Raw genomic sequence first — 27,799 nt, 5'->3', positions numbered from 1 at the left:
GTTCGGGGGAATCCATACGTAGTTATCTGTATGCATGCACTATTCGACGAAATACGGTATAATTGAGGATTTCTTCGTGACATTCGATTCTCCGATGAAAGTAAAGTGTAGTCACGTGCGGTGTAGATGCCAGGATAAACCAGTTACAGAATATGCCGTGGTTGCATGATGGAACCACAGCAGCTATTGCTGTACGCCTTCCGTGCCTGTCACGTATCTATGTGTGCGAGATTCGCGCCTCACACGGTACGCTTTTCAACGTCGCCTGTAGTTGGAATGGAAACTAACGTGGTGTAAATCATAATACATACCTACGTACAGAGTAATCAAGCTTGAATTTTATACTCGTGTTAGTACAAAGTGCCTACGCATGGTTTCCGAAGTCAGGATCGCGAAATAATGATTCATAACAACAGGCGTGGTCTTCGCGAAGCAACAAGTGTCGGCTGTACCCCATACAGCGCAGATTCAGTAAGCGCTCCCTGGTAACTTATTTTTTCAACCCGTAAGAAGTTCTGAAGACGGCAGTGGCACCCGTCCTCTCGAAGATCATCTCTTGGTACTCTCTGTAAATCAACATGGAGTTTCGCTGACACGTTTGACAACGGAGAGAAATGCAGCGAGCCAACTACTAGGAGTCGTAAGAACGCATGGCTCGTCATACTGGCGTTGAAGAACCAAAATTTCAACGGCCACGAAAAATTGTCGAAAGATTTGAACGAGTTCCAGTAGTGGTGGACGTATATTTCATGAACTCAAAAATCACTATCGAAAGTATTCGGAGTCGTCGATATACAGCTATCACTGTCGGTTGATTAAATAATCGTTGTTAAAGTGAAATACAGTAGAACCTCGACTATCCGAACCACGGCTAACGGCCTATTTTATCCGAATGAAGGCCCGAAATCACGAAATGAATAACCAAGGCGTTGGGTAAGAAGATATCAGAGAAGGTTTATTCAGTCTAGTATTAAAATTAACGATATTTTAACTAACTTAACACAGGTAAAGGTAGTTGGCGTGGATTAAAGCACACAATGTGTGCAGTATAAAAATAATGTAATTGTGCGTGAGGCATGTTTCTAATATGCTTTACCATGCAATATCGTTTCATCTAACATATTACTGGTCCGTTAAAAGAATTTTCGTTATTTCGAACTGGGCTCGAGCTCCATTGATTCGGATAATCAATCTTCTATTATACAGTAATGCCATTCTTAAACATCTGAACATTTTACTCTCGGAACAAAGATGAGAGTAGGAAAAATTATCGAGCTCTGTAACCGAGGATCTGAAAATAAAGATTACGTCTCGGATTATCTGATTGACTCCACGAGTTGAAAGTACATCGTGACATACGTTTTTTGACATACTATCTGACCGAAACCTTCAAATTTAGTCTTTAAAAGATTATTCACTAGAAATTCACGTGATATCCGGTCCTAATTTTTTATTATAGAGTATTTAGGGATATACAGCGGTAATACAGTTTGTATACCTATATACACCGTCCCAAAAAAAAATTTTGGGATAAGATCCCCTATGAATTTGCAGGGTGTTGTCTATTTTCTCAAACAGAATGTAAGAAGTATTATTGAGCTTATATCGGAATGCGTCAAACTTACGAAACCGATATTAGTTCTGTCTGGATCCTCACGTACGTGTGATGGGTCTTTACGTAACACGAGCATGTTAACACGTTTTTTCATGCGTATTTTCCCGTACACAAAGTACCCGTTTTCATGACGGTAAAGTGAGTTTGCGAATGCACGTTATACGCCGGAGTAAAGAGAAGACTATTTTAATTCCTAGGATTAGAAGTGGTTTTTCTGTACTGCACGCATATGCGCTGTTGCAAACAACTTCGTGAAAAAACGCGTAACACACTCTTGTTATACAAAGAATCGGATGCAACGGTCTTTTCGCCTCGCGTATTTGCAATATTCCTCTTCGGCTCGTCTAGGACTCATATTGCAAAGAGTGACCGTAAAATTCGCCCTTTTTGCGTAGTGTGTAGCAAGCACGAGGAAGGTCGTACAGAGGTCTCCGTGGGCTTAAATTAATCGTCATCGAAAATGTAGGTGAGCATATTTCGATTTTTTTCGATTTTGCGCGACTTACCCCTATTTTGGGGGTGAAGTATGTCAGAACTTTGCATTTTTGAGCTACCACGAAGCAAACTCAAATCACTATTACTACCCTAAGGATTATAGACCTGACTTCAAAAAATGGATCATTTGACTTTCTATATTCATATGGAGATGATTTGAACCATTTTTATTTCAGAACTACCCTTCCCAGGGGGTGAAAACCACCCTCAGTACAAGAAAAATCAAAAATGGTCGACATAATCTGGGGAGAAATTGGCGGAATTCCACATGGCAGGAGTAATATCAAGAATATTCTTCCAAATATCTTCAAAGGGAAAAACACCCCTAGCGTGGGGGTGAAACATACTTCACCCCCAAAATAGGGGTAAGTCGCCCAAAATCGAAAAAAATCGAAATATGTTCACATACATTTTTGATGACGATTAATTTAAGCCCACGGAGACCTCTGTACGACCTTCCCCGTTCTTGCTACACACTACGCAAAAAGGGGCGAAAAAAGGGGGGTTTTTGCGGTTACTCCTTATACTCGCGTCGGCCCGGAAATACCAAGTTTTCCTTCTTGTTACACAATATATTATTTCTTCATTGAAACGATTCAAGTTTTTCTCCGCTCTAGCAGTATTCGGATATGTAGGTTTACATTGTACGGAAAATAGACTGTTTCTTTGTTCTTTGTTTCCTTCTCCAATTAGGTATAACGCATCTTACTGGCATTCCACATCTAAGAAAATTTTCGCCGTAGCTGGCTGATGCTAAACTTTCATTCATGTGTACTTGATAAACGTTTGCATCAACTGATGCGGGAAGAAACATCGTAAAAGAAATTTGAGGTGGCAAAATTAGTATAACGTTGCCGGAAAGGGAATCTGAAAAATTGGCAAAATCATTGAATTGGCAAAACGTTTACTTGTTATATCGTTCTTGAACTCCATGTTGATAAAACACGCATCCTAATTGACAGTCTGTGGTTTTTTCTTATAGTATTCGATAAATCATGCAGATATTAACACAATGAGGATGCTGTGAAACGAGCCCTTTGGACCGTTCTACGGACTTTCGTGTTGCGCCACGCTATGCGTTGTAAGTTGGTCCCATTATTGTACAAGCTCGAGGAGCCCACTTCACCGAAACCTCACAGCATAGGTATTTGCCAAATGTATGAACTTGTGGGACCGGCTCACGGTAAGAAACACGAATTTCGCGCGTATTAGTACCGAATTTGAATAACTCATACCAGGCGCAACAGCTGCGGGCAGATAACAATGCACAATCGTCAACGCTGCTCGTGTATGACGTCCGGTGTACCGAGTTCGCACGGTGATATTGTATACCTAATGCGTGCGCTGTATATATATATATAAAGGTACCTATAATACCTATATATTATATATATATATATATATATATATATATATATATATACATATATGCACTATATAGGCATATATACATAAGTACGCACGTTGCTCAGCTTGTTGGATCCTTACCGTGGCGACATGTTACCCATCTGAGAAGTGTTAAAAATCCGACAAGCTACGTATCATTCATACCGGGTCTGCGGGTGTGTCGTGTATGAAGTTAAAAGAATACTATATAGTCGGTACTTACCGAACGACTGAAATATCATTTATTTTGACCATTACTAATGCTTGATTTTTTACGGCAATTTTCATGGGAAGAATCTGACAATGAATGTCAAACGGGAATTTATCAAGTATAATCAACTCTTGTTGAGAATATTTTTTCTTTCTGATAGCTTCATTTTTCAATTATTTTCAGATATCCTCAAAGAGTTCATTATACTTGATAAATCCCCGTTTGATTCAGATTTTTCCCATGAAAGTTGGCGGTGAAAAAAAATAAAGTAGAAAGTGATCACGAAATCCAATGATATTCTTACGGCGAAATAAAAGCCTCGTGGGACAGCATAAGGAGTTGAGATAAAGATCTGAAAAATTAGGGAATCCTTTTCCAATTATTTGAAGTCAATTTGGGGGCGGCATGGAAAAAGTTCTTCTACACCCCGAATAAGGACCTGCACTCCAATGTCTGCGTTTATAATAATAATAAATAATCACTGATTTGTAAATATTTTTTATCTTCACCCTGTGCCGTCTGGAGTGAAAGCAAACAGTTAGAGTCAAACTCGAAAAACTTTTCGGTCTGTAGCACAACAAATTGATACCGATCAACAATTCAAGATCATTGACTCATAAATTTCCATAATTTATATGCTAAATCTGTTATTCAATCTTGGGAACATAAAAATTTGCCACTCGTACCACGGCGCTAATTCTTACGCGATGATAATACAAAAACCGTTATAACAATCCGTTATAATTGTTTTCGGAAAAAATCATGATTTGACAGTGAGGTCAAAAGGGGAATTATAACGTGTGATTATTGTCCAGCTTGTCCTGGCGCTGTCGTGCAGATACGACGGGCTCCACGTTAAAGAGTATTATTATTATCATATCTATGATCTGTACATAGGCGTCCAATATTATAATTATATGCACGCCGACTTGGGCAACTGAATTCTGGCGATCTTTCAAACAAGAAGCATTACGTTAGATTGGTGAGAACTCGCAAATTCAAATATCGTACCTACTCTGCATACGAGTACGTATAATATTGTTACAAGACTTCGAAACAAGACTGAATTTCAGGCTCGGCCTGAAAACAAAGCTGTAACTTAATGGAACATAACATTTAGGATGGTATTATCGTGGTAATTCCGCGTCTCACACGCTGGACCTCGACCGGAGAGTTTGTGGTACAACCCCCTGCAGCTTCTATTCCCCTTTAGCTCACACAGGCATTATTGTTGCCCCACAGGTTCACCCCTGTTTACCTGCAGAAAAAAAATTCCCATACTCGGAAGACAAGTTCTCGAGTAAGGAGATAAGACTGTTACGGAACTAATACTCATCCGCTCTCATCCTTCGAAAAACTTTTCAGTCCTTATGACATTAATATATTCGTAGTAGATACCTGATTCACTATTACAAATTCTTACGTCTCTCGTATCTGTGCAGCATGTCATGTCCAGTACATGTACATATACATATGGAACACTTATGCGTGGGAAACTAAGAAATGGGTAATATTTTTCGTCCGCTCATGGTAGTAGGTACGCATAATATTAATGTAGGAAAGAGAGGAGGGCAAAAGAGGCCCGACACGTTAAAAATTATTTTTAATCCAAAACAAAACTAATAATTGTCATCTTGAAATTTTTTTGATAATCATTTTTTTTTTATCCAGGGGCCCATTTTGGCCCGCCCTCCCCTGTACAACGTATTTATGTATGTATTTCAACCAGTCAGCTAACGAGCACCACGTTTCTGCGTTGTTGGGGATGCAGCAGTGTCGTATGAAAAAGAGTCAGCTAACGAGCACCACGTTTCTGCGTTGTTGGGGATGCAGCAGTGTCGTATGAAAAAGTGTTAGCCTCTTGCATATTCGGGTTGAAATCCTTAATGGCTACTGTTAAAACCTTGCTATTCCGAGTTATTTGAACCCGCCCTACTTCAGATAATCGAAAAATTCGGGTAACAGGGAATAACGAAATAACAATACATTTTCAAGTGACAACGAATATTAATCATGTTTTTCTCTATAAATAAATAGATTTATGTGTTTACATTATGAAATATACACGAATCGATCATGATCAGTAGTCGGCCATCGTGGCAGAGTACAGTCTTTACGCTTGTAATCTGTCGGTCAATTTCTAACATAAAAATATGAGAGCCCTCAAACTACTATTCTACGTAAATACGAGGTATTCAGATGCTACATCACCCGGTCCAAGTGTCATGAAATATTATAATTTGTATTGAGCTTACCTTTGGATGTATGACAAAACAAGTTTTTTTTTGTACCCAACTACTGCACACGGTGCAACCTGCTACGCGACGTTCTTCTATCGCGCTAAACGCCTAGTGTATTCGATTGTTGTACAAAATATAAGTCATATCTACCTTGGGAAAGATTGTAAAATGACGAAGGCATACAATTTTTTTCCTAAATCAGGCATAGTTTCGACATCATTTTGGGCTAAAGTCGTGAGTGACCGACTACCGGAGGTAGCCGTCTTACCGGCGCATCTATCCTGTGTGATACGAATGTTACATACAATGTGCGCACAGCGTAAAGCGCTTATAGTTCGACCTCTTCGCACGATGCAACAACGACGGCATGAAAAAAAAAACATATTTAAAAATCAACAATGCCTCGCGTCTGCGACTTGAAAAGAACAAGAGGCGAGTGCAATAACTGAACTGCTGTAAAATCGTAATGACGTTTCTACGTCACCGATTTATTTATCGTTAAATAAAAATCTGTTGCGCACGTTGTCGGCCCATTAACGATAAAAGAATGTTATTTTTTTTTTTACAAATTTCGGATCGGCGTTTCGGGGATGAAGATAATAATTGGTAGAAATGCCGAAAAGTGCGAAGAAACAGGTTCTGGATCACGCGTATGCATATGCGATCTGCAGCGGCCCTCGTGTGGTGGTATGTGATCATACCCATACTGTATACGCATCGCGTACCCCGTCTCTGCAACTCTGGAGACGCGAGCGCAGCAAGCAAGGACGCGGGTGCAGTGTGCACAACGCCTCGATCCACGCATACTTGGGAAGCGAGGTACTTACGTACACCTGAACATTCTGCACTGGTACATATACGTATACATCCGCACACGCATGGCGACGCGTCTGGGCATGTGTAAGATGAGACAGCGAGTTCGCGGCCCCGGCTCGTCGACTCGTCGCTCCAGGCAGGCAGGCAGGCAGGCACACATGACGAGATTTCACACGCGGCGCGGCGCGGGCTCGTGTGTGTAATCTCCATAAAGCCGCGCAACAAGGTGGGGCGCGAATACATTTGCACGTTTTGTGTACCTACCGACGTGAACTCACACAGGCGGCGAACCGCGAAGCAAGACAAGGAAAAGCAGACGGTTGAATCGGATTGGGGCGCAAGCAAGCAAACTGGTTTGGTTTTGTAGGGCTTGCACCATTGCACCGTTCTCTCGGCGACAGTCCAATTTATGCATTACGCGGCTATGTAGGCACTCTACGATATCAAAACTACGCTGTGCCCCGGACCATACTATCATTGCAATATTGCAACACCAAAGTGCCTACTCGAAATTATAAAACACTGGTGAAATCAAACTTAATATCGGTTCGACGTCGATATACTGTGATTCTATGCAATTTTTGCGCGGATCTACTCAAACTAAAAACAATAATTAAAAATAAATTATCGCACGTCAAGGCAGTGGCTAAATTTGAAAACCATATTATAATACAACGTGTTAACTATAATAACTCGGTAGTGTTCTCGTTATAAAATAATTCAACACACCTCTAATGACTATGAGCGTTAAATGTATGAGTTTTAAAAAAAATTAATATACTTGATCATTGTGCTTTGTATTGGAAATTGTTTCATTTCGCAAAATTATATTTCCATCGGAAGAGGTACGAATTATTTTGATAGCTCTTTGTTCCCTCTTATTTGCCAGTTTCTGACCGAAAATTATTTCAGTGTCCTTGGTTCTATCTTCCGCCGTCTTGTTTGCCAAGTGCAAACTGCATATGTACTGCACAGGCAGGTTATTTTATTCTTAGTTTTCGCGCGAGCCAATCCAAATCCGCGATTCTTGTAAAAAGAAAATGGCCAACGCAGCTCGCTGGGTTTGAGCTTATCTTTGCGCGTCGTTTTGTGAACCCCGAAGTACGCGATCACGTTGACGTCTGCCGCCATTTCCTCACCGGAGGATTCTGTTCAGTTATTTTCTGAGGTAATAAAACCGTGTTAGTCGACAATAACGCGAACCTATATTGTTTTCATATTTTTATGATTAATTTTTTAACCCGTGAAATATCAATAATCCCTCCGCGGCGAGCTGTTTTCAAGTGACGCGTCGAGTGCAGAAATGCATCCCATTCTTTAAGACGTACGGGATGCAGCCTCTTGCCGGCCGGCTACCCCTTGCGGTTCGCAATATCCATTTTTTTTTTCTTTTTTCTGAAAAATGCAAGGAAAACCTAGTGCGATACTCTGCCTTATTTGTTCAAATTCGTCGACTCATCGATGAATGGTCCGGCTCAATTGAAGGGGGGCGGGGGGCGGGCATGTGTCTATTTTTAATGATGCGACCAGTTTTTTTTCTCCTTATCTTCAGATATTAGACATATCCCTCTGCATACGTAACGTGTGTGTGTATTTTTTATTAATGTATATATTTTTCTACAATTTTCTCCAGCTCTTCGTTTATTCAATACTATACTTTTCTTTGTGCACAGTGATATCTTGTGACTACGACTATCGTCTGTTGTCATCATTCAGTTGTTGCAATCGAGCATGGAATTGCCAGGCGCGAGCTTCAAATCCACGTTTGTTCAGCGTATTCAACGGCGCGTTTCTTGGTTTAATTTAAAGAAATAAACAATCCTTTTGAAATCCGGCTGAGTCTTCCGACTCTCGGGCATATGAAAAGTTGCGGTTAGGTGTATCATTGTTACAAGTGCCGGAACCAATGTGACTCGTGATGCGCGATTCCATTGTTGCAGCTATGGCAGAGGGGAATGGGGAATTAAAAATGGAGGAAAAGCAACCAAAGGACGGAATGGAATACATCGAGAGAACGGAGGACTACGCGAAACTCGTACAGTACGGACTCGACGAGAAGGTGGCAGGAAAGCTGGACGAAATTTACAAAACTGGAAAATTAGCTCACGTAGACCTTGATGAAAGAGCTCTGGATGCCCTGAAAGAATTTCCTGTAGACGGTGCATTGAATGTACTCACACAATTTCTTGAGTCCAATCTGGAGCACGTTTCGAACAAGTCCGCTTACCTATGCGGTGTCATGAAAACTTATAGACAAAAGAGTCGCGCCGGTCAAGGAGCTGGGGCTAGCACAACTCCAAAAGCGCCCGATGAGGATAAGATCAAGGTAAACGTTTATAGTTTTAATCAACAATGTATGCTCAGCTGATGTAAATGCATAAAATATTATTGCAACAACGTTGATCAAATACTCTCAACTTGAAATAATTCGTACAAAGTTTTTAAACAACCATCCCATGGGCTGATTTCGTATTGGGTCGTAGTTTGTCTATGCGGTCAATGATTCTTTCCTACCGATACCATCTGTTAATGCAAAAGACAATACTTGATTTCACCAGAAGCCTATATACTTTGCTCCCCCTCAGAACAGCCATAGCTTATTTACTACTCGCAGCTTGCTGCCTGGCCTGCTAGTCCAAGTGGGTTGCTTTCATAGCCTTGAGGTGAAATAATTAGTTGCCAGTCACATTTACAGACTTCACATGCACAGTAGGAGATGATTGAAGTTCTAGAACTTTGTAGTAAATTATAAGGACAATTTTGATAAAGTATGAAATTATGGGGATACTGATTGTTGATATAAAATATGTACCGATTTGATTTTTTTTTTATTCCAGATGATATTAGAGAGGACTGGGTATTCCTTAGATGTTACAACTGGTCAAAGAAAGTACGGTGGTCCTCCCCCAGGTTGGGAGGGTCCCACACCAGGGAATGGTTGTGAGGTAGGAATCTCGCATGAATAGTTAAAACATGATGTGAAAATATAGGAAGAAAAAATCTATGAGTAAAAATCTGCAGTTTAGAAAGTTTAGGGTGGTGCGTGTAATCGACATACTGCCAACAATAGAAAAAAAAAAGTTCTACAACTGACAGATATGAAGACTAGGTTGTAATAAAAATTAATTATACAGATATGTATAATACAGTTGTATTTCTGATTAACTCTTCATTTAGGTGTTTTGTGGTAAAATTCCAAAAGATATGTACGAGGATGAATTAATTCCATTGTTCGAGAAATGTGGCATGATTTGGGATTTGAGACTGATGATGGATCCCATGACTGGTTCCAACAGGGGATATGCATTTATCACGTTCACTAACAGGGAAGCTGCTCAACAGGCAGTTAGAGAGGTATGCGACTGTACATAATACGTATATGTGCATATATATTATGCTGCACACACACACGCGCGCGCGCACGCACACACACACACACACACACACACACACACACACAGAGCTTTTGAAGTTAGTGACCATTGTGGTTATATATTACAATTGATTCGTCGTAATTGGTCATGGTAAAATATCTTTTGTGAAACTTTGTCCTGACATAGCAAGACAATAACGTGTTAAGCTCATAGGATTGTCAATAATTATTGCCTGATGATTGGCCGTAGTCGATCGAAACTTCACAACTTTTTAAACAATCAATAAAAAGATATTTTACTATGACCAATTTCGACAAATCAATTTTAATATATATAAACAATTTAAATATATATATATATTTAATTACCTGGACTACTGTTATAGAACCACTCTTATAACGTGTACCAACTTACCTCTATTTTTCTTACCCCATAGTTAACACCATGCCGCTACGGAACCATTGGATATATTTATTTATTTATTGTTTACAAAATTTTTAGAGATGTTACAAAATTGTTATTGCTACCAAAACATGCTCTCGTTCAAAACGTTTGTAGCATTAGTATTTCGGCTTTCGTCTTGGCTCTTGTGTCCTAGCAAGTGAAGCGTGAACTTGTTCAATCAGTTCAAAATTTTTATTTGCAATGAAGTATAATCAAAATAATCCCGCCCTCTCATATGTATCTTTTGATTGTGATTCGGAGATTTTGATTTGCTGTACTACGATTTTCAAACACAGTTCAATAAAAGAATCGATTAATTTTCAGTCTGCCAGAAATAATGCTTTGAAAACATTTTGAACGGGCACAATTTTATTTTTTATGTGGCTTGTTCTGTGTTCGTACTTACTTGCTTTTTTTTTCTCTGTAGTACGTATTTTCTCTGGCCATATTAATATTCTCATGATTATTATTATTTAAAAAATATTTTTTTTCCAATTTTTTTGACAGGGTGTAAAGTGGAATTGAATATTGATGCTTACTCTGCGAACAGTCCACATATTTGCCATTCTTATACATATATGTCCCTGACCATTTATTTCATGTTAATTACTTTGACATCTAATTTGTCCCACCAGTACTATGTATTAACGACGTTCTATGGATCAAGTTTAATTTCCAGCTCTCCTCTTTGCTCAGTGGGCAAAATTGGGAGTGGAGAACCTTACAAAAAGAGTAATGAACGATTAGAAAAGAAAAGAAATGAAAATGAAAAACAAGGAGAAACACAAACAAATAGAGGAAAAAGAAAATGTATCTTGTGTGGTTTAATTGGTTAGGGGTATATTTACTTAATTGGTTTCACCTAATTGGACAGTGACAATTTTGCTAACAAAATTTAAAAATTGGTAGACTAAAATTTCTTTGCAGGATACATGATATGTGAACGCCGGTTTCCTATATTGTGAAGACTCGAGCGATAAAGCGAATGCCAATCAATCGGTATCACGGACCACGCCATGCTAACTATTGATGCCATTTTTTTTTCCATCGTTTCTTTTGTCCGCTAAATTGTACATTTTGAACCATTTCCGAAATTTAACCATTTGTCGTAATTTATCACCTATATGGAACAATTCTTTCAAACAAAATTAGGCATGTGTGTGTTTTTCTTCATCCCACAGCTCGATAATCACGAAATAAAACCCGGCAAGAGTCTGAAAGTAAACATTAGTGTTCCTAATCTACGACTTTTCGTGGGGAACATACCAAAGTCAAAAGGCAAAGAGGAGATCTCGGACGAATTTGGTAAATTAGCAGGTAAAGTGAATTCGAGGCGTGTGTTACCTACCTACCTACCTACCTGTCTACCTGTACTGTCACATAAGAGTTTGGTAGCTTTAAGTAGTGGTTGTAGATGGTATGGAACTATGAAACTATGGAAAACTCGAGTCGATCCAAGGATCGAACTATCAGTGACACTTTCGATTCTAGTCAGTCTCCTTGCCTCTCGGTTTATTAGTGAGATTAGTAACACCTCTCTGGTCCATGTCTTCTTTTCCTTTCATATATAGGTCGAGTTATGAGTTGACTTATATGTTCTGCTTCCTGCTCTTTACTGTCCCTCGCTCCACTGTTACCTGCATACTTCCGGTCAGATCAACTATCTTGTCTCACCGTTTATGCTTCCTCGCCAATTTATCTTCCAATACATATTGGAAAAATGAATCAATTGGAGTATTTATCAAGTCGATATCACAGATAACTATTCAGCATCAGCGCACCTTTGATATGTACTTGAAATGCGACTCATGACTAAGCCCCAAGCATGGGGGTTACGGGAGACCTACGTGGACCGCGGGGGCGTATGGCTCGCTAACAAACGGACAGGCACTCCCACCAGTCCTCTGTAAAGCTTCCTCACAACCTCTTCCCTTCGACCCACTACCTAGAATCACTTTACAATACCTCACTTTGCTGTCAGCCGATAAGCAGGCGAAATCACAAGAGGCAAGCTTAATTGGCTCTCTCCTTCCACATTATTCTTACAGCTAAATGATTATGAGATTCGGAAAGGCAAAAAGATTGGTGTTACCGTATCTTATAACAATCACCGCTTGTTTGTGGGAAATATTCCAAAGAATCGAGACCGAGATGACTTGTTCGAAGAGTTTACAAAACATGCACGTAAGTTGACAAATGCCCTTAAATCAGCAGGCAGTGGTTGAAAGAAGTTCAATCGGGAGAAAAATGTCTAAATTAGTCAGTCAGTCAGCCAGTCAGTTGGTTAATGCGGTTGATACGACGCCAGATGGTTTCAAGTTCAACTGCATAGCATTGGGAACGCATTCTAACCTCCAGTCAATGTTTAATGCAATTTTTATCAAATCCCCCAAATTTCACAAATTTTAAAAATGCTGGAGTTTATAATTTATTCAAAGCTGGTATGGAAAATTTTTTGGAAAGAGGGCCTGCCCAAGTTTGTTTATGAGTCTGGCAATTGCATGATAGATGAAAGAAAAATTCTTCACACCCATGTATTAATAAATTGTTGGACAGACTTGCGCATAGACACCCATTCAAATACTTGACATAGTTACTTGTGTCATTTGATATTTACTGTGCATTGATATTCTTATTGTTAGAGCTTGTGTTATGGTTGCAATCACAAACAAAACGTATCTTCAATATTTCAATACTAATAAAACAAGTTTAGGAAGTGCTATTCTTTACACTGAAATTATTTACAACATGCTTTTATGCAAATCAAAATCTTTTCAATCTTCGTCACATTCTAAGTCATACCAGGATTTTTCACAACTCAGGTTCGATTGAACAAGTAATTCATTTTCATCAGTTGAATGTTTATACATGTACACACAGCGAAATGGATTCTGAGATGGCTAACTTCTTCAATAAGTCCTTACATAGGCAATGCAGATTCAGCCCATAGCGATCAGCCGACAGTCGCACTGCAGGTTGAATCTGCATTTCCAATGTAACTGCTTTGCCAAAAAGATTGGCTGTCTCAGAATCCATTTCCCTATGCATATAATGATCACTTGAAAGTTCTCACACTAACTTTCGAAGTCTGGACACAGAGAGGAGGCCAGTGATAGATATACATGTTTGAAGTGTGCGCACGTGTTCAATTGCCAATATTATACTATTATGTGACATTTGGTAAGAGTTCAGAGATACTAGGCCAATACCTGAGTTTACACTGAATACATTTTTTATGCATACATACACGATTTTCAAGATGTATATGCATGTACACGTGCACATTAAATTACTAAGATCAGACAACAATATATCTTCACAGAATATACCTGTCTCCCAATTCATGTTTGCATTATTCTTATATTTAAACTGAGAGGAAGGAGAAGCGTATAGTGTCGTACAGAGAATTACCGTAGTTTATCAGATAGTGTGACACAGGCATTGCTTTTTTTTTTTTTTGAACTCGAGTTGTCTGATGTATCCATGCTAATCTGTGTGTTGTTACTAAATGGTAAAGTAGTAACTTTCTGGATAACACGATTCTTTTTATGCTGATCAGATATGTGACAAGATCAAGTCTTCTGTCCAACAAACAAATTATTATTTTTCTAACCGTACATCACACTGCCAGAATACTAAGCTAGCCTTTGGTCCACCCATGTATGTTCAGACATTCGTACACGCACATGTAAACAATGATAGACTGAACAATTTATAAACATGTAGAAATCTCTTTAGGATTAAGTGCTTAGACTTGATACTAAAACTGTTTTGAAAATTTGCAAGATGCTTTAATTACAGTATACGGGAATGAGCGTGAGGATAAGGGAAACATTGCAAAGTTATCAGCAGAGTAGTAAAATAAACTTGTGTATATAGAAAACATTGACCCAAACTAAAGTTGGACCTTGGATCAATCGTGATTTTATCTTATTGGTATTGAAATTTTTTTTATTTTTTTTTATTATTATTTTTTTTTATAGTGTTATTTTGACTATCTTATGGCTTGGCGTTGTTTTATACCTTGAATAATTACTCTTTGCTGAGTAAATATTGTTGTTCAGTTTTGAGATCAAATCTCATCTTAGGTTGCCAGCATTTCCTCTTGCGGGGAAATTTTTTGTAATCAGTTTTCGACAAATGCTAACTACAGCGGATTATTGCTATGTCTGGCAGACTTCCACTATTCATTACTTTCAATTCTCAACCTGCTAGAACATCTTGACACTCGTGCTTATCATTCACTTAATACAGTTGCAATCTTGTTACTACCTTGGTAGCATATTCACGTGAAAATCATTTGATTAGCTTAGGTCCGTTGTCATCTTCAATATAGGCATATACGAATCCAAGTTCTCTTCTTTTTTTTTTTTTTTTTTTTTGGGATGGTAGCAGTTGCAAAGATATTTTTTTAATCTGTTATACCTAAATACCTATACAAAGGAGCACAGACGTTATGTACGAATATGTATCTATGCGTGGTACGCGTGTGTGTATATACTATATGTATACACATGCACACATATTTATGTATGGGATAAGCACGAAAGTCAGTGAACCCCGTTAGACTATATTTAGAAACAGGTATTGCCTATTGTTCGGATATATTATATCTCGTCCAATAGAGTTTGATATATTTAGGCAGCAGTGACGTGATTCTGGAATATTTTTATTTTGAGAATAATCCAATCTTTTTATCATTTGAATGATATCAAACAATGCAAATTGTATTCAAAGGAATTTATAATACTGGAGAAAGTTGAGTAATTCAGCATAGTAAATGATTGTCTGAAGCAACATTTTTTTTTTTTTTTTAACCAAAAATGATACAATTCTCTAGATCTGTTATCTTGTGTTTTTGCGGATTTTCCGTTCTGTTCCTGTAGTTCTTTTTAGTTTTATTATTTCACTTTAAATGTTCCAAAACGAGCCTTACCTATGTTTTATATGATTTTCCACCATATAGCTGGCCTGACAGAGGTGATTATCTACAGCTCACCGGATGACAAGAAGAAGAACAGGGGATTCTGCTTTCTGGAGTATGAGTCTCATAAATCAGCCTCTCTTGCTAAGAGGAGATTAGGCACTGGTCGTATCAAGGTCTGGGGTTGTGACATCATAGTTGATTGGGCTGATCCTCAGGAAGAACCTGATGAGCAAACCATGTCCAAAGTAAATATTTCCCTTTCAATCTTTATGCGTACATCATATCATTTCAACCTTTCAATTCCCAATCTGTTTATTGTGAAAAAATGGCTCGATTTGGCTTAATTAGGCATATCCCAAACTTTTCAAATACTTCCATGCTGGCTTCGATGTGACCATGTTACTAATAAGGTGAAACTGATGTATAAGATAGATTTCTTGCTTTAAAAATAATTATATGATTATTTTAGATACTCAAAAACAGAAATATACCACGCTAGAATTTTTTTTTTTTTTCCCCAAATGTACGCAAATTGTCTGGTGTGTTCTCTATGCTGCATATGAGCAACACAAGGTTCACAAATAATCCTTGTGGTAAAACAGTATTACGTAAGAAATTTACTTTTATTTTCATCACCAGGTACGAGTACTATATGTGAGGAATCTAACACAAGATTGCTCAGAAGAAAAACTGAAGGAATCTTTTGAGCAATTTGGAAAAATTGAGAGGGTGAAAAAAATCAAGGATTATGCCTTTATACATTTTGAAGATAGGGATAATGCTGTTAAGGTAATATTCTGGTTCTATTTTGATTACTACAATATACAATGGAAATAAATAAACGTATTCTTTATGAAATTGATTTCACATAGGCAATGCGCGAGTTAAATGGAAAAGAAATGGGTGGTTCCTACATAGAAGTTTCACTAGCAAAACCACCGTCGGACAAAAAGAAAAAAGAAGAAATCCTTCGAAATAGAGAACGCAGAATGCTGCAAATGATGCAAGTTCGCGGCGGGTAAGATTTTGTAACCGATGATTTTCTTTTGTCTATTTTCTTCATCCTACCGAATAATGTTGCAACTGCCTTCTCTGTGGTTACAAATCAATTATAGAGGTTCCCCGTCTCATACAAGTATGATGGGAGGTCCCATGCAAGTTCGAGGCCCAGGTGGTCAAGGACTTCGAGGCGCTGGTGCTGGTATACGTGGAGCCATGGGTCGTGGCGATTATGGTAAGTGGGGGGCAGTTGATTAACCAAAATTAACATTTGAAAATTTATGTGCCCAATATCTTCCCTATTTATCGCTGTTTATTTGTCCAGCCATTGGATCAACTTGCAAATATTGTTTTCATATGACATTTTTCTTTCCTTCTAATTAATTAAGGCAGAAATTTGTCGTTATATTAATTTGATTGTGATTATTTGAATAATCCATAACCCTGTGGTCTCTTTTTCATTGAAAACAAATTTTGAAAACCATTTTCCATGTGTATTTGTATACAGGTTTATTTACTCGTTCCTGAAGCATACGTATAAGCAGCTCTTTCCCACCTGGGTTTCGCGTTCAGCAATGAATAAATGAGACTGTATATAGATGTATTCCACCAATTATCAGCACATTTTCTAACCACTAAAAACGGGTATTGCTTTAACCTTGATAGTTTGTTGTGTATTTTTAATTATGAATAATCTGGGTTAAGAGATGGCTAACCTGTGACCTTTCGATTCCCTTTCAAACTGGCATCCAGAAATGATATGTTTGATTAAATTAATACCAATGGAAAGTATCGAGGAACATACTCTTTGATAATGACAACTATGATCTTCAATCAGTACCTTTCTTTACATTTTGAATAAAAAGAAAAAATTGAAAAATCCCTAAATTTTTTTACGAAATAACTTTATTTCATTGTTTTGCAGAATAACCTTTAAAATAAATATATTTAATGAATATGTAAGCATTTTTCGAAGGTTACTTAGGCATATCTGTAATGGAATTGAGATGGGTGATTGAATTATTATTATCATCGAGGGTAATATCAATTCACTTGTAATCATAATGGATTAGTAATAGAGTCATGATATTCTGTAAATTACAAAAAATTGTGGGAAAATTACTGCTATAAAATTTGAGTTGAATTACTCTTAATTTTTGTCAGTACACAAAGTAATTGCATTTCTTTTGTTCGTACGAGGGCAAGTGATGCGGTTTCCGATGGGATTCCCACAATTTTCAGATAAAATTCAATTTGCAGTAAGTAGCGGACCATCCAAATTGTGACAAATTCAATTTTCTGGTGCATCGAAGTTGTGCTGATCATTGGTAGAATTCCCTATTAATTCTTATATTTATACTTACATATATAAATTGTAAAAATGATAGATATTCAATCGCACGCGCGCGTTCGTGCTTAAGCCCACGATTTGGTGAGGCGGCTACCTGCTTGCCCTTTGAGTTGATTTCATAGCTTACCCTAAATGCAATGGGTATGCCCTCAATGGGTACATCGGGGGCCGCTTCATCAACATTGACAGTATGCATAGGGGGCAAGAAACAGATAGAGAGAAAGATCGAGTGTGAGCGTCAGAGAGCACGCGCGTGCGCGCGCGTGTATGTATCTGTTCAAGCGGGCATTTTACACTTATGGTGGAGGCAAACTCAAAATGGTTGATAAAAGAAGTGGTTTCGCAACAGGTAGCTTAAAGAAACCATGCCTGAAGGAATCGTATGTATTGAAATTGGCGGATTTCGTCTAGTTTCGTCTAATAGTAAAAGGTCATCATCGCTCAATGTTGCCAAAACTGTTTTCTAGAAAGTAGAAAAAGGACGTAATATTTAGTGCACACTTGTTTCAATGGTTGACTATTAGTACCGGTACCTCATATATCGTGCCGTCTGACCCCTATAATATTTCTTAATTCGGTGCTTGCTCTTTGGCGATCAATGTCTTTAATGGGTCAGACGTTGAAGCTGTTTGAAAATAATTATCTGGACTATTCGTAAAAATGTCATTAGGTAACTAGAAAAAGTTCATATTACCGATAGCTTCAATCAAATTAGAAAAATGCTGAAGTAGGTCGATACTTTATTTTACAGAGTTCTTCTGGGAAAAAAATTGTATAAATATCAGGATGATGACAGTCAGGCAGTAGGTGAAACAAGATTGAAGCCTGTTAATTTGCGTGGCCGAGTTATTAAAAATTATATTTTTCTGAGCTAATCTGACATTTTGTACATGAGAGAAAAGAGTTCTTGGGAATGTACTCATCTTTATTCCATATGTCTTACATATTATTAGACTTTGAATTGGATTAGCTCAAACATAAAATTTTGTAATAACTCAGGCCCGACAATACCTCAATTTCGTTCTCTATTCAGGAGATAATGAGAATATGACATAGTTAGGCGTGGGTTTTACTATCCGCCTGTTCTGGAATACCATAATTTATTTTATAAGGAATTGGTTAACTGTTAGCTTCAACTCATTCACTAATTTATCCCTCGTGGTTTTTGCAAGCATTTAAATTTTTTTTTTTTTTTTTTATCCAGAATAATCGCAAAAATAAGTTTTGCAAAGTTTAACATTAGCTGATTAACATCTGTGTCACATTCTCTAGTATTCATTAATTTTGAGTCATATTCCTGAAATTCATACCAATATGTAAGGGCGCAATGTGATTGAATTTCTTTCATAACACATTGAAAGAAATAGTCATTTGTTGTGCCATAATATACTTAGGTATTCAAATTACTAAGTGTATAAACCGTTCATTCAATTATCGAATGTCATTTTCACACTTCTAATCAGTTTTTCAGACCCTACAAATTTTGGTAAACATAACTCACCCATCACACAAACTATATCCTGCATGCTTTTTGGGGTCTTCCATCACTTTACTTGATGAAATACCTAATGCTTATGCGCATGATAGGTAAACCATAAAGTGTGAAAAAATTGTTGAAGTTTGAAAAGCTAAATATTTATAATACACTACTCAATCCACCATTCTTCACCCAGGTTACCATATTAGGTTTTATTCATTCCGTCGAAATTTCTTCCCGTCCAGTAGAACGAGATTTCGTAGAATGGGGTTCGAAAAGAGTGACGATTAAACAAATTGGAAAATTTGAATTTTTTCTTTCTTTAATATATGTTTTTTTCCGAATCTACATTCAATTATTGGTCGGCATTATTACTATGGGATTAATCCGACATGAAACCTGGAAATACATGGTTTTTTCGACAAAATTACTTTTCCAGGGTTGAACAAACTACTCTAACTCTAACTGATATTTTTTCGGACATTTTTACTTGCTGGTGTCGTCAACGCTTTTTAGATTTTTAATTATCACTTTACAAGTTAGAAAAACTATCGAACAAAGTTAAAACTGTTATGCATAGAAATGGAGAACAATTTTTTCCTCAATTCTCTCCCTAATCGTAAGACCAATACAGTAGAATATTTAACATCTTGCAGATCATCTTTTGTCACATAGAATAAGAGTTGAGAATAGCAGAAAAAACCGAAAATTGGTTCCAGGATTGTTGGGTGAAGAATGGTATATGAAATATTTGAAATGATTTTAAGTTGAATAACATTCATCCTTAATCAATAACATCCTAAGATCCCAATATCCTAAACTGCATTAGGTTTTGCCAAGCGAATAGTAATAATTAATTGCAACTGCTGGAATAATTCTCTAGACTGACTTTCCCAAATTGTTAAAAAAAATGTCACGTACATCACAAATTTCGCCAGTTGCTACTGATATGTGAAACTGATTTTTTTTTTCCTCTGAATTGTGGTTTCAACTCAAGTATTACGCAATATCCATAGAAGAAACAAAATGGTTTAAGTACTTATGATTAAATATATACAGAATAAACCTGAAGTCTTGCACTCAGAGAGAATTGGTAGTGTTAAAAAGGTATTTTAACCATTTTTAAAAAGTCAACCTTGTCATGCCCCGCTACACTCGACGTCCTCCATAGCCTTGTATTTTATCAAATTACCAAAAAAATGCATGTGTAGTTTGTTTTGTACACACGTTTCTGGTGCCCTTGTGGTATTTATTCATTTTGAGTGATAATGTGTTGTGCACAATGCCAGGGAAAAATATGGTCATGTATCTATATGTTACTATTTGTCAGGAGGTGTATGCACAACAATTATAAAATCTGATTACAGCTGTCAAGGAAATAGGTAAGCTGCAACGTTGACGTTGTATGTTATGTCGTAGATTGGTAATTTTTTTGTAACAGCTCTTTATTATCAGAATCTCATTACAAGTTACTATACCGTACAATTATACAATATAGAGTCGTCGAAAATTCTTAAGCTTAGCTTGCAGATAATTGTATTCTTACTTTTAATTGGAACAGTGTAATATCAAAGTTAAGTTATAACAAAATTATTCTCTGTAATATGTAATTACAAGCACAAATTTTCAATGACTCGTATTGTATAGATTCTTAACTAATGGTGATGATAGAGTGATCACTGCCAGCTTTCAATCAATCAATACACGCGATACTGTAATTATGTTTCGATATAATGACATGTTACAGTTTCGCCCAAGTTTCTTGATGAATCGTGATTTTTTTGATAAATAAAATTCTTTTTTTGCTGTCAATTTTTTTTTTTTAAATTGGCATATTAGAAATGTTCTTTTCCCGGCATGCCTTTATTATGTACTTTATTTGAATAAGTTGCCAATTGGATACATCGTGGCTAAATTTGGGTCTATTTGTAATGTGTGTTTTTATAGATTATGATTACGACTATTACGGTTATGGGGATTATCGAGGTGGCTACAGTGATCCATATTACGATGACTATTATCGATACGAAGATTACTATTTCGATTACGCGCCGCCTCCGCCACCTGCCAGAGGGAGGGGCAGGCAGCCTCAACCGGTGGGTCGCCTTTTTTAATGGTTTTAAAGTCGTTTTCGTTCTTGAATCATATTACTTTGATATCAGCAGTAGTTTGACTGTGGCACAGTGTTCGCGGATTCCTACTATATTATGTACATCCAATTTGCTGTCTCCGCCATCCATCCACCTTTTAGTATTATTAACAATATTTTCTAACCGATCGTGCTAGCTTTAGTAAATACTAACGCTGGGGTGCAATGTTTCTAACTAACATCCAGATTTGGTGGGCAACGCCCAGCACTCGCGGCGTTTTTTCCTTACAAAAATTCATTGAACGTGTGATACATCTGTGAGTAAATGTTCAACACAATGCCAGGCATATAATTTGTTGTACACCACATCGTCACCCCCTCCCTCTCATGCTCCCAATATCTTGTTCCCAGTCAACTAACGCCAGAATGTTCATCACTAAGTTTTCTAACTCCGAACACGTTGCCACTCTCAAATTGCTTGCAAATCATATCTGAGCCATGGTAGACCCATTCTAAATTACAGCCAAAGTGAAGCCGGGAAAAGCAATGAAAATAATTTTATAATAAAAAAGAGGAATTGATGTTACAAAGATGTCATTCTGTAGCTGGTGGAAAAAAAAAAACGCGGTTCTTTTCAGTGTTGCAGGATTGCCTAATAATACCCATCGTTATGCCAGGTGAATTTATAGTTATAGGTAGAATGCAGTGTATAAGGAGCTTTCTTTACCTCATTTCCAACTTCCATTCAACTAAAATTCATTCCTCAATTACTGATTCATTATCTATCTGTAGAGCGACGTCGCGTCTCGTGGCTCGGATATGATATATTTTTTTTATGTCAAGTTGCAGGGTTATCCAAAATACAGGAGTATTGGTCACCCTGTGCGAACAAGATTGAAACATCGATGTCATTTTTTATAACACTTGAAATTGATCTTTTCTCCAAATGCATCTGGGTGGATAATTTTTAACACCTATTAACAGTCAATCAATTATCTGATCAATTGCAAATCAGTGAGCTTCTTGGTCAATTTGCGTATTTGTAATACATAGTACATGTGAGGAGAAAAGATTGGTTGCAGACAAAGGACATAATTCGGAGTTAAGGATAACGCCATGCGGAACTTGGAAGAAAGTCAAGACTGATGTATGATATAGAGAATTTATTATATTACATTTAATAATTACTTGCAAAGGTACGACGGTCCATGGATAGAAAAGGGAATGAGATAAAACGTGACATATGTACATATAAATGTACTTTTATGTACAGGGTCATTTATTCGTTGCTGATTATAAGTGCAATTGCCACAGTTGGTCTATCTGGCTGTCTCTCACCCGGGTCTCGTGTTCAGCAACTAATAAATGTCCCTGTAGATTGACTGGTATTTAACCAGAACCCTACTCATCTAAATTAAAACTCTCTTGCTTGCTTCAGCATACTCTATCTGCTTACGCTTAGAATTAGTTGATAGTTACAGTGCTCTGCTTATGTTTGATTAACAATAATCTAGCTGCCAATGCAGTAGTTGTGTCGCTTCAAGTTCCTTCACCCCAAATCCGGTCTGCTTTGGCTTAAATTTGGATAACTCTGCTAACGCTGAATGCAAAAAGTATTAATCTTGGGTGAAATATCTCGGCTCTTGTAGCAGATAGAGTTGTTTATTTGTTGTTGAACACTAGCACGACTAACGCAGTCGTTCTATCTTGCACCCGCATAAGTGGCTCTCTTTCAACCGGGTGTCACGTTCAGCATCAAATAAATTGCCCTAAATGTCATCTTTTACATAAACTAGTTGATGACGGAAAATAAATTGACAATGTCAGCGTGTTGCACAGTAAACAATATGAATTAGCCAATCAAAGAGGGGAATTACAATGAAGGAGACAATTTCGAAGATTAAATGTAAAAAAAACAAAGATGAACATGATCGAAGGGGGGAAGGGGGGTGGGGGTGCCTCACCTTTTGATTGTAAGATAATGATGATGTTAAGTGAAATAAGCACCAGAGGGGTAACGATTGGGTGTGTGTTGTTTGGTCAGGCTGGTGGGCGTGGCGTAATGCCACGTGGCAGGGTCGGTGGCTCCCAGGCCCGTGGCCCGGTCAGGGGGGGGCGCAACCCCGCAACCTCAGGGACCCGTGGGGCTCAGCGGCCAGCCGCTCGTGGGGGGGTCCGCGCCAAGGGAAGTTTACCAGGTGAGGATGGTCTGTATCTCCACAACGAATCATCTTTTTCGTAATAATATTCTAATTAAGTTAATGCTACTTGGACTATATTACTTTGCAAACTGTTATATGCTCGTCGCTACTAAATTTGCCGCTAGCTTGCCTAACGGTGTAGTTATAAGTACTTTTTACCAATGTTGCTTAAATAGTTTCAAAAAACTATCGTTTCACCATTGTATCACATTATAAATTCAGCTTTCAGAGTGCACTTCACTTCTCCTATTTATATATTCTATTTTAAATATGTTTCTTACAATACGCCATTGCCATAAGGCGATTCTCCACGACGTAGCTATTGATAATTTATTACTCTTGCTAAAGCAGTTTTTGAAGCATTCGATAATAAATTAATTAGCAACACAGAACAGCTTCACCTATTCAATTTGATTCAGACCAGGCTACCTCAGTTAACAATAACAGGGCACTGTCACCTGCCAAGGTGCTGTTGCAAAATGAGCTGGTGTGAAGCGTTCTCTGTGCTGAGGAAATTATCGCAGCATTGGTCGGTCTAATCGCAGGGGTAAAGATTAGTCGAGTACATCAAGATAAAAGAAGCAAATAAACTTGCCGGTGTCGTGCATTGAATTTTCAATACAAACGAAGCAATTGAATCTTTGAGACTTCTGTAAGAAAAATTTTCAGTTTTAGAAGTATATTATCTTACAATATATTGAGATGAAAGCTATGTAATGCGGCAATCTTTCTCAGGCGCAAGGTTCAGTTCCAAATTTTATTGCGTTTAGTTGATTCATGTATTATTTACTTTATAGTAAATTACTCATCTCCTCTTCCCTCCAAGGCACATCTGACCTATCCAACCAATATTAATAAATATAAAATATTAAATAAATATCCAACCTAACTTAATTTATAAGTGTGGCAATATTTAGAGGAATCCGACAATGTGTCACTCACAACGAGACCTGAGACTTTGCTTGTTGGTTGAAAAAACTACTCCCCTTGGTGAACACTATTTGGATATCAATTTCAGCGAAATTCCGTGTTAAATTTAGTATGCTATTTCCTTGGGAATGTGAAACCTAGTTTCTTATATGTAACACATTTTCTTCACAGCAGGTAAGCGAAAATTTGACGGGGGTCACCAGAACCAGGGGGAATGTAAACGTCGCTTCCAGAGCAGCTGGGGAAACCAGCCCCTCGCCCAACAGCCATTGGGGAATTCGTACAGATTGGCGAGTGTGAATGGTGGTGGCGGCGGCGGCAGTGGCACTGGGTTTGGTGACAGGGGTACCACTGTTGGAGGTGCCTCCAACGATGATCATCAATGGTATCAAGATTCTTATCAATCCTGGAGCTAACTTCTACCAGTCTGTGAGTGAATAAGCTAATGATAACGCAACCCATCCGTACTATTATATTATTACCAACCAACTATTGTAAATGTAATGAAACAACCAGCCGTCAAGGCCGCTGTGCTATGCGCCACCACCATTGTTCGTCGTTGTGATTTTTAAGTACAGTGATGTGCCACTGAGACTATGTTACGCTGGAGTGACTACCCAACCACCCCGTACTATTATTAAATTAATTATATAACTATTCTAAGTAACATTACTATTAGTACTACTGTTACTTCTACTGTTACTGCTGCTGTTGCTGCTACAGCTACAGCTACTGCTACTGCTACTGCTACAGCTACAGCTACTGCTACTGCTACTGCTACTGCTACTGCTACTAGAACTACGGCTAAGACTACGGCTGGGGCTACGGCTACGGCAACCACTACTAATTACTTTTTAGCTACTGTTACTGTTACTACTACTACTACTGCTGCTGCTGCTGCTGCTGCTGCTGTTATTGCTACTGCTACTGCTACTGCTACTGCTACTGCTACTGCTACTGCTACTGCTACTGCTACTGCTACTGCTACTGCTACTTCTGCTTCTACTGTTAGGCCACCACTGCTACTGCTACTGCTACTGCTACTGCTACTGCTACTGCTACTGCTACTGCTACTAACTACTAACTACCACCACAACTACAACTACCACTACCGATACTTATACTACTTCTACTGCTGCTGTTACTGCTACTACTACTGCTCCTACTACTGCTCCTACTATTACTCCTACTATTGCATCGTCACATTGTTTACTACTGCCAAACTAAGGAAATGAGAGAGTAATAGAAAAGAAGAACTGTCGGCGATGTTGGCATTGGGATTGTGATGGCTCGTATTAAGTAAAGTGGGACTCGTTGGAGCCTGCAAATTATTACGTGATGCGTAGGTTCTAAGATGAAGTAACATTGAAGAGTGAACGAGAAGACGCGATAGACGAACAGAGAGAAAGGTAGAGTGTGTCTGTGTGTGTATGTGTGCGTGATAGTGCGCCAAGCGCTGCTAGACCTTCTATTGTTGGTCTATAATGTGTACAGTCAGTGAAACTATTATTATTAAGGGTCAGGCATATTTGGTGAGAGGCAGAGATTGTTATGCACCAATGGAGTAATCCTTTGTCTAACGATCTCTCCACAAGTTTTTTTAATTAAGGTCACGTAAGGAAGTGAGATTGCTAGATTGCTATATAGTATTGAAAGAAGTGGAGACGAGACAGTCTAAAAAAAACCTCTTGTGCATTAGGTCTTTCAATTACAGTATCCAGAAAAATATATAAAATACATACGTCTAAATTATCTTATATTTATTTGTTGTAAATGCGTATTTGCACCAAGGAAAGAAAAAAAAGGATTAAAGTTTTTATAAAATAAACTATTTAATAAGGGAAGACGAGTACTAGAAAGTATGAATAAAGAGAAATGATTGATAAATAAGTTATTAAAAAGAGTTGAACGTGTGAGAGAATATTAAGAAAGCCATTTTTTTCGGAATTTTCCGCAAAATTCAAATATGTACGGTAGAGAAAATCTGACTATGGAAACGAAAACTTGATGATGACTTGAAACTCAATTGATAATGGTAGTTACAGATTGAAAATAGATTGATAAATGTACGCAGTGTATACAATGCATGAAACACATACAGCACACACTTTTGGGTGTTGACTTTGTTATTATTGTTAGCCTGTTAGTTAATTGATAAGAGTTGTAAGTGCGGGCTATAGTCGGTCGCTGTCCCTGGAGCCCAGACAACCCCCTTGTTCTGGAGATAAATCAAGATGAAATAGAATCTATTGAAACGTACATATTACCAGCACCCCCTGAACAAAGAAATGAAACAAAAAAGGATTAAAGATGATTGGAAAAAAAAAACAAAAAAAAAAAATTAAATAAACGATACACAATACACAATTTCTTCACAAGGTACGAGTTTATTAGCCCATGGAATCATAAATAAGTAATTAGAAAAGAAAACCTCGGGGCTTCTCTACTAAATGGGAGAATGCAAACCATTCTCTAATCCATACAAAAACAATACAATTATACTATTCGACCTCACTGATATAATCATGATAAATGAGGTATTGAAATATAAATCACAAATGCAAACCAATAGTAATAAATAAAGTAAGGCTTGTATCATGGATAACCAATATCACTTCTAAGTGATGAAATAAAAAACGAAGTGAAAAAAACAGGAAAAATGTCTGGATAAAGGTTGATTGCTCGCAACCCCCCTTATTTATGAGCATCTTGTTAACTTTTATTAATGTTTTACGTAACTCTAACCCCCCTCCCCCCTCATTGATACACTGTTATCGCAGTAGAGCAATGAGGTGCTACATTTATTATTGATAATAATGATAATGATAATAATAATAATAATTATAATATTAGAAATAGTAATAACAATAATAATTACTGTGCCTCGGTAGACGTCTTTATACGATTATATTCTAATGAGAGAAAATCCCCTCTTCCAAAAAATCTTGCGTAAAACAACACGATGCTAAACTAGTTTACCTTCTATCCTATTTATAAAAGCATAATATTGATGTTCCAATACTATTATTATTAACAATATATTAAGAATGATATTGCTAATTATACTGACAATGAGTGGATTTTTACGACATGATGAATGATAACATTTCACATATAAATTTTTGGCCCGAGTCGATTAAAATTTTATTCTATACATAATGTAGCGTAAGAAAAAAAAAAAGAAGAATACACTCAAGATGTGATTACAGACTGGTATTTGACTAGGGCAATGGGACCATGACAC

General features: G+C 37.6%; 1 protein-coding gene across 14 annotated transcripts; it reads left to right on the top strand.

Moving 5' to 3' along the window:
* The first annotated feature begins 317 nt into the window (after positions 1 to 317).
* On the top strand, positions 318 to 27,799 carry LOC107220499 (heterogeneous nuclear ribonucleoprotein R). Of its 14 annotated transcripts, none has more exons than XM_046746462.1 (13): positions 318 to 933; positions 8,704 to 9,089; positions 9,601 to 9,708; positions 9,941 to 10,117; positions 11,763 to 11,898; positions 15,548 to 15,753; positions 16,148 to 16,297; positions 16,381 to 16,526; positions 16,624 to 16,742; positions 20,703 to 20,717; positions 21,283 to 21,431; positions 23,469 to 23,631; positions 24,727 to 27,799. In XM_046746462.1, the coding sequence occupies exons 2-13, from the start codon at positions 8,706 to 8,708 to the stop codon at positions 24,969 to 24,971; spliced, it is 1,998 nt and encodes a 665-aa protein (XP_046602418.1). In that variant the 5' UTR covers positions 318 to 933; positions 8,704 to 8,705; the 3' UTR covers positions 24,972 to 27,799. The 14 variants fall into 14 exon arrangements, with proteins under 14 accessions (XP_046602418.1, XP_046602413.1, XP_046602416.1 ...); XM_046746457.1 differs by lacking the exons at positions 318 to 933; positions 11,763 to 11,898 and adding exons at positions 6,988 to 7,516; positions 12,630 to 12,765; XM_046746460.1 differs by lacking the exon at positions 318 to 933 and adding an exon at positions 6,991 to 7,516 and having other exon boundaries at positions 23,469 to 23,622; positions 24,730 to 27,799.

This window comes from Neodiprion lecontei, chromosome 1, assembly GCF_021901455.1.
Source record: "Neodiprion lecontei isolate iyNeoLeco1 chromosome 1, iyNeoLeco1.1, whole genome shotgun sequence".
In the NCBI taxonomy this organism is placed as follows: domain Eukaryota; kingdom Metazoa; phylum Arthropoda; class Insecta; order Hymenoptera; family Diprionidae; genus Neodiprion; species Neodiprion lecontei.
This window is presented reverse-complemented; position numbering and strand designations above follow the sequence as displayed.